The sequence below is a fragment of the Triticum dicoccoides genome, chromosome 7B (assembly GCF_002162155.2).
Source record: "Triticum dicoccoides isolate Atlit2015 ecotype Zavitan chromosome 7B, WEW_v2.0, whole genome shotgun sequence".
In the NCBI taxonomy this organism is placed as follows: domain Eukaryota; kingdom Viridiplantae; phylum Streptophyta; class Magnoliopsida; order Poales; family Poaceae; genus Triticum; species Triticum dicoccoides.
The window spans coordinates 525,738,602-525,747,161 of record NC_041393.1 but is presented as its reverse complement, the minus strand read 5'-3'; the positions used below and the strand labels follow the sequence as shown (position 1 = coordinate 525,747,161).

The 8,560-nt window shown below is 48.0% G+C and overlaps 1 protein-coding gene across 1 annotated transcript; it reads left to right on the top strand.

Annotated features, from left to right (window-relative positions):
* On the top strand, positions 1-3,475 carry LOC119339066 (F-box/FBD/LRR-repeat protein At4g00160-like). The gene is made up of 3 exons (XM_037611242.1): positions 1-849; positions 2,664-2,807; positions 2,907-3,475. Exons 1-3 carry the CDS (start codon positions 1-3, stop codon positions 3,294-3,296), a joined length of 1,383 nt encoding a protein of 460 aa, XP_037467139.1. The 3' UTR covers positions 3,297-3,475.
* The last annotated feature ends 5,085 nt before the right edge of the window (positions 3,476-8,560 follow it).

Sequence of the window (8,560 nt, the reverse complement as noted above, 5' to 3'; positions counted from 1 at the left end):
ATGGGCGACGGCGCCGCCTCCCACCCCACCCGGTGCTACAACGGCGAGGACCGCATCAGCGCCCTCCCCAACGACCTCCTCGGTGACATCATCACCCGCCTTCCCTTCACGGACGCTGCGCGCACTGCCGCCTTCGCCTCCCATTGGCGCCAGATCTGGCGCTCCACCCCGCTCGTCCTGCGCGATGCCGATGCCCACCTCTCCGAGGCCACGCATGTCGCCACCGTCGCCGGGGCCCTCGCCAACCACCCGGGGCCCTTCCGCACCGTGAGCCTCTTCGGCTGTAGGGCCGCCTCCCTAGATCTCGAGCTCCCAGAGTGGCCGCGCCTCCTCGCCACCAAGCACATCGAGAACCTCTCCTTCCAGAACAAGCAAACCCAGCCCCAGACCACCTTGTCGCCCCTTCCCGCCGACATCCTCTGCTGCGGCTCGCTCCAGTCCCTCTCCCTGGCCTTCTGGAAGATCCCCGACGACCTCCCGCTCGCTGCCAACGCCTTCCCCAATCTCCGGAAGCTCGTCTTGGTACGGAACGACATGAGCGACCAGTACATCCACCGCTTGCTCGATGCCTGCCCCATTCTGGAGTACCTTGGACTCGTGCTCAATGGTAAGCCCGAGCGCGTCCATGTCTGCAGCCAAAGCCTCTGGTGCTTGCTCCTTGGGCTGTCCAAGGTGGAGGAGTTCACCGTGATGGACACCCCACTCTTAGAGCGCATCATCTTCTTCAAGCCGCCTTATGGTGGAACCGACTGCGTGAGGTTCAGGATTGCTTCGGCACCCAAGCTGCGGGTGATTGGCTACCTGGAGCCAAGAGTTCACAAGCTGCAGATCGGTGACAACATCATCAAAGTATGGTTGCCTTTCCTTCTCTCCTTTTTTAATGGAACTATTCTTTTTTTGATGAAAAGGGGTCTTGCCCTGGCTCCATTCATAAGAAAGAAACGATATGGCTCGAGTGCCGTTTATTACAAACTTTCTAAGATCATAGGGAGGCCTAAGCACCTCACTCTAAAAATATTGAATAGACTTTTGTCTATCCCATCAAACCCATGGGAGGGAAACTAGAACTAGGAGGAAGCATTGTAGTAATCCTGGTAAAGGAAAATAGAATAGAATAACAAAAGATTCTACTTTCAAACTCTTACATGGGTAACAAACCTAGGTCAGGAACATAGGCCAGTGAAGAAGCTCAGCAGAGCCCTGAGAACACCACATGGATAGAATCCTTCTCCTCTTGATGTTTAAGATGGCATTCAATTGTGGTTCTTCCTCCATGAGTAGTTGTTCCCACCGCTTCCTTCCATGGCATTGTCTCACTTGCTTCTCTGCAAAGTTCTAGTCTGGCTCCAGAGAAAGTGAGCTTTCAGCCTCCCCTGGAGATGATTATGGAAATCCATTAAGTCTCCTCCTTGCAGCTCTTGAAACGATTTTGTCCCGTCTCTCAAATATCGGGAGACCAGGCCTAGCACCTGTTTCAGAGGGATCAATGAAACTCTATTAAATATTATAGAGTTTCTAAGGTTCCATATCCCCCATGGGATTGCAGATGTAACTATAGAGGTTTAGAAGAGTATATCCCTTTAGATTCATATTGCCAAATCAAGGAATCTTCCTCATCTCTAAAAGGTGTAAGCCTAACGATATTAACTAGTTCGAACCATTACACCATTAGCTCATCTAAAAAAGTTCTCCTAAAGGTACATCTTAGATTACCACCATCCCACAGATCAAGAATAGTCTTATTTTTCTCTTGAACTAAAGAATACATGTCCCAGTATGTTTTAGCTAAAGGAGCATTTCCATGCTAAATCTTCCCAAAATTTAATTTGTCTACCAATCCCAACATACCATTTATACCCAATTTTAACAGCCTACAAAGCCCACGTAAAGCTTTTCCAGAACTGAGAAGGGTAACTGTCCTGATAGCACATGATGTTGGGATTCCTGGTATTATGCTTATTGTCAGCTATCTTCTTCCATAAGGAACCTTTGCCAGCTATGTATCTCTTAACCCAGGATCCTATTAAACAAATGTTCATATCTTGGAGCTTTAACACCCTATCCCCCATATCCCCTCTTAATATAAATGGAAGGCCAGTTGGCTAGATGAATTTTGTTGGCCCGTTCACTATCACTACACAGACAATTTGCCATGTGTGAGTTGATCAGGTTCAAGGCCCACTGAGGGATTTAAAGAAAGATAGTAAATACAAGGGGATGCTAGCTAGGCAGGACTGAGTCAGGGTATTTTTTCCCAAATAAGAAAGAGTTTGGCTCTCCAACCAGCTATTATGGCTAAAAATTTACCAATCAAAGCTAACAGATCTTCTCTACCAAGCTTGTCAAAATGCAAAGGAACTCCTAAATACTTAATAGGGAAATCTCTAATTATGCATTGGAAAATGTCCACAAAGGGAGTGAGATCATTAACTATCGAGTTAATAGGGATAAGAGAACTCTTATGATAGCTAATTGGCATCCCCGAAAATTGTTGAAAACAAGTTAGAATCCATTTTGGATTCAGAGCAACTCTAGCACCATTTTATAAGAACAAAAGGGTATCATCAACATACTATACTCTTATAATAGCACTCTTATAATGGAACTGTTCTGTGACCAGTTACATACTAATATGCATGTTCTAATGGTCCACTGTACTACAGCCTGACACAATGGCGAGCCCAGGAACCGTGGTTCCTGGTGTCGAGGTATTGGCCGTGAAGGTGAACTTTGGTGTCTTCTGGGAGGTGAAGATGTTGGCCAGCTTTCTAAGATGCTTCCCCAATGTTGGCACGCTGCACATCGAGGTCCTCGTGAATTCATCATCATGTAATCTTACAACAATCATTTATTATTAGCATGTTTTGTATCTAACTGAATTATGCACTCATTGGTATGAACTGCAGTCAGTACAACATGATCCATCAGTGGCCGCTCATGAACCCACCGAAGAGCACCATGGTAGGTTCTGGCAGGAGGCCAGTCCAGTCGAAAGCTTGAGATTACACGTCAGGAGCTTGTTCATCCACAAATTTCAAGGGGATCAAAATGAGTTTGAATTCCTCAAGCACGTGGCCTTGAATGCGCGAGAGCTGCGAGCATTGCTGGTCGTGTCGCCTGACAAAAAAAATGCTTTGGCGTTGGCAGACGAGGTGAATGAGATGGCAAACAAATTGGATCATCCACTATTTCAGCCATGGACTGCTAGAGGGTGGTTGGAGTCACCTAGAGTGCGCAATGTTTTGATCTCTGCTAAAGTATCCTTTCACATTGTCCATGACCCTTTCCGCTGGTGAACCAATGGTTGGCTATGTGTTCTCCTGATCCCAGCTTATTTGGAAATCATTGAATGCTCTACTTGAAGGTCAGGTTGTTTAGTTTGTAAGGTGTGTGATCTCCTAAGATATGACAGGTTTCAACTTACCATGATTATATTGTAAGCCTTGGATTTATATGAGTAAACGATTTTCAACTATACAGAACATCCTTGAAAATAGGGATATTATAACTAGATACTCGAAGAGCCAAATGAACTCAATCTCTAGCACGAGCCACCCATCCTAGAAGCCTTGTGTAGATCATAAATCACATAGCCAAACCATCTTGTGAACGAAACTTTTGCCACAATGAAAGATGGCGCGGAGACTATGGTTAGGACGGAGAAGGAGCACAGATTGCCAGAGAGCAATCTGTCAAGTCAGGAAGGCACCCAAGGAGAGAATAAAGAGGCCACGGTCGTGTTTAGGTAGCTGAATTAACATCTAAATATTCTCTTCCTAAAATAAAATAATTGTGGAGAAAACTAGAACATCTACAGCAAATCGCGAAAGCACCCACTACGAGTGTTTATAGGGGCTCCCCCAATATATTTATTGGGGTTTTCATGTTTTTTGATTTTACAGATCACTAAAAAACCCATCACTAGTACTTAGCCTAGCACATGAGCCCCACATATCGATGGCTACTATCCCCCTCTCTCATGTGCACGAAAGACAATGACCGAGCTCCGAGCGGTACAACGTGACCGGCTTGCACTGAAGTGGGGCAGGGGTGCGTAGGCAGTGCGAGCAATCAATGATGCGGGCGGGGTATGGCGTCTCGGTGATCAATGCCATAGACGTGATGAGTTTCCTATTTCTTCATTCCCACCAACATGGATGGGGTTATTAGAAAATATGCAACCCTGTTTTATAAAAGGGAATTTTGGGTGTTTTTTTGGTGATCACCAATTTTTTTGGGGGGAAAGAGGATCCGTTGAAGTATTAGGGCATCTATAGCCCATCACCATAAGTCAAATTTAGTCCAAAATTTTGTATTTGGGGGGAATTAAGCTAATTATAGCTCATCCCCAAAACATCAATTCCCGAAAACTTTAACTTTTCAATCCCCATATCCCAGCCACCTAACCCGTATTTGCTCTAGCAGCACCACATCTCAGTAAATTTGGGTTAGCGGTCGACCTCCCTCTTGGCGTCGACACCTCACCCCACCACCACTGTGAAGGAAATATGCCCTAGAGGCAATAATAAAGTTGCTATTTATATCTCCTTATATCATGATAAATGTCTATTATTCATGCTAGAATTGTATTAACCGGAAACTTAGCCATAGACATGAATTGTCATCCGATGAACGGGATCACATCATTAGAGAATGATGTGATTGACTTGACCCATTCCGTTAGCTTAGCACTTGATCGTTTAGTATGTTGCTATTGCTTTCTTCATGACTTATGCATGTTCCTATGACTATGAGATTATGCAACCCCCGAATACCGGAGGAACACTTTGTGTGCTATCAAACATCACAACGTAATTGGGTGATTATAAAGATGCTCTACAGGTATCTCCGATGGTGTTTGTTGAGTTGGCATAGGTCGAGATCAGGATTTGTCACTCCGATTGTCGGAGAGGTATCTCTGGGCCCTCACGGTAATGCACATCACTATAAGCCTTGCAAGCAATGTGACTAATGAGTTAGTTGCAGGATGATGCATTACGAAACGAGTAAAGAGACTTGCCGGTAATGAGATTGAACTAGGTATTGAGATACCGACGATCAAATCTCGGGCAAGTAACATACCGATGACAAAGGGAATAACGTATGTTGTTATGCGGTTTAACCGATAAAGATCTTCGTAGAATATGTGGGAGCCAATATGAGCATCCAGGTTCTAATGAAGCTATGTACCTAGGGTAGGGTCATGGACCTGTCCAAGATACCCTCCCCAAGGACATCTCTAGAATAAACCACCTTTCAATCGACCCGAAAATGTTCCACTCGACGGACTCAAAGACACTCGACCATGAAGCCAACCACTCGACAGCCAGGAGACCTAAAGTCACTCTGCATGCAAATGATCGGTCATTAAGTAGCTTTTATGGTCATCATAGCTCTTTATTTGTGGCGTTACCAGTAACGCCCGATCTTAATGTACCTTAAACCCTGCATAACTGAGGGCCGGAGGGGTCTGGCGGACTCTATATAAGCCACCCCCTCCTCAGTGTAAAGGGTTCGCACCCCTGTAACTCATACGCATATAATCCAGTCGACCGCCTCCGAGCTCCGAGATGTAGGGCTGTTACTTCCTCCGAGAAGGGCCTGAACTCGTAAACTCTTGCGTATACAACTGCTCCATAGCTAGGATCTTCCTTCTCCATTCCTACCCCCTACACTACTGTCAGACTTAGAACCATGACAGTTGGCGCCCACCATGGGGCAGGTGTCTTAGCGACTTATTGGAGAAGTTGCGATTTTTCCGATCTCCTTCATCATGGTTTCAGGCGGAGTTTTGGTTGAGGGCCGCGAGATCCGTCTCGGCGCGCTCACGTTCATCGCCGACGACTCCTCTTGGCTTCAGGAGGCTCCGCTCGACATTGACGCGCTCCCTGTCCGCGGGGCGACGCACTTTTGCGCGTGCGTCCGCGGTGTCCTCCTGCGACAACCGTCGACCCAGTATCGGTCGGCCCCTGTGTCATCCTCCCTCCCTGTTTCCCGCTGGTGCAAGCGTTCCGGTCGGTCGAGAGGCACGCGGTGGCTCGCCAGTCGGCCACCTCCCAAGTCGCGGCGATCGAGCCCGACGAATCTCTCTACGGCCTGTTCGACCTGTCGACTGGCTCCATAGAGACTGCATCCGAGTGCGACAGCAGTGACCCAGCGGCGGAGGTTCTGATGGTCGATGGGCCACGCAGTCCTCCCGGCTTTCCCTGCATCGATGGAGGCAACAACAGAGGCGATCCGTCGCATGCCCACGAAGAGTATCTCGCCGAGCCCCTCACTTCACTGCAGAGGGAAGAACTTCGCCGCCGGAACATGGATGCGCTGCACACTCCTATCGTTGGAGAAACCCCCGAGGCTCGTGCCTTAGAGGACGCGCGCCTGGCCAACTTGGCTGAGCGCACTCGACCGGAGAACCTCCAGCGAGCACTCGACGAGCGTGCGCAACAACGGGTTCCAGAATCCAGTCGACGTCAACTCTTTCCACCATCGACTCAGGTATATCGAACTCCGATTCAGAATTTAGCAGCTGCAGCCTGTATAGCAGAGTCGATTCAGCCTTCCCAGTCAGAGGCTGGAAGAGGCTTGTTACAGATTAGAGCATTACTTCGGGCTGCAGGAGATCAAAATTCAGCTGTATCATAGTCACGGAATAGGATTCATAGCAGATCTGCTGCTGCAAATACAGTCCAGTCGGCCCATAGCCCAAGATCGCCCCGAGGCATGAGGAACGTGGAGACCGGCGTGATGAGTACAAGAACCGTGAGCAGTATGATCACCGACTCGATCGTGATGATCGACGTCGAGTGCCCACCCCTCCCCCAAGGGGTGGATCGTACGCGCCTCGACAACAGGATGACAGACGCCATCATAGTGTTGGGCGAAGGATTCCAGTCGACCCCAGGGAACCAGGCTTTGATGCGAGATCCATTCTCGTTCAAGGTTTGGTCGACAGGAACAGAGCTCACCGAGAAGGTCATGACAGAGATGTACCCACCAGCAGCAGAGTTCACATCTTAGGACCAGAGTGCTTCAGTAGAGCCATCACGGCCGCGGTGATTCCTCCCAACTCCAGGTTGGCGACTGGAGTCAGTAAGTTCACCGGTGAGTCCAAGCCTGATACTTGGCTTCAAGACTACTGAGTGGCTGTTCAGATTGGCGGCGGCAATGATGAGGTGGCCATGAAACACCTGCCTCTTATGTTGGAGGGCTCGGCTAGAGCATGGTTGAATCAGTTAGCACCCAGCAACATTTACACTTGGGAAGATCTTGCCCGAGTGTTTGTCAGAACATTTGAGGGAACTTGCAAGCGACCAGCAGGGTTGACAGAGCTGCAATCTTGTGTGCAGAAGTCGAATGAAACTCTAAGGGATTACATCCAGAGATGGATCACGTTGCATCACACGATAGAGAATGTATCTAATCACCAGGCAGTCTGTGCCTTCAAGGAAGGCGTTAAGTACAGAGAGCTAAACCTAAAATTCGGTCGAACCGGAGACATGTCTCTGAGTCGAATGATGGAGATTGCCACCAAGTATGCCAATGGTGAAGAAGAGGATCGGCTCCGAAGTGGCAAGCATAAGTCAGTTGCCCACAAAAACGGAGGAGGGAACTCTAGTCGGAAGCAAAAGCGGAAAGCCGAGCCAGCTGCTCCTAGAGAAGCCTTGGCCGTGACTCAAGGAAAGTTTAAAGGGAAGCCCAAAGGGTCTTGAAACCCTAAGAAGGTGAAGGACAAGGAAGGGAATGACGTGATGGATTTGCCGTGCCACATCCACACGAAGAAAGATGAGGAGGGTAAATTCATTTACCCAAAACATACCACTCGACAGTGTCGGCTCTTGATCCAGCAATTCCAGGGGAAACAACCCAAAGATAAGGAAAAGGAGTCGAACAAAGTTGAAGACAAAGAATATAGTGATGATGGATATCCCCAGGTCAATTCCACCCTGATGATTTTTGCTGATGTTGAAAGCAAAAGTCGATTGAAAGTTATCAACCGAGAAGTGAATATGGTTGCTTCGGTGACACCTAGTTATGTGAAATGGTCTCAGACTGCCATCACATTCGACTAGTTTGATCATCCGACACACATAGCCACCCCTGGGAGGCAAGCTTTGGTGGTCGACCCAGTCGTCGAAGGCACTCGACCGACTAAAGTTTTGATGGATGGTGGCAGTGGCCTGAATTATTGTATGCAGAGACGTTGAAAGGGATGGGCATTCCGATGTCCATACTCAGTACCAGCAACATGAGTTTCCATGGAGTCATTCCTGGAAACAAGGCTGAGTCACTCGGCCAAATTGCTCTTGATGTGGTTTTCGGTGATTCCAAGAATTACCGCAAAGAAAAGTTAACGTTTGAAGTTGTGGATTTCCAGAGTGCTTATCTCGCTATTTTGGGCAGGCCAACTTATGCACGTTTCATGGCTCGACCATGTTATGTGTACCTCAAATTGAAGATGCCTAGTCCCAAAGGTGTGATCACTATTACTGACAATCGGAAGAAGGCGGAAGAGTGCTTTCAGAAAGGCTCAAAGATCACCAATGCTCAGATGGCAGTGGTA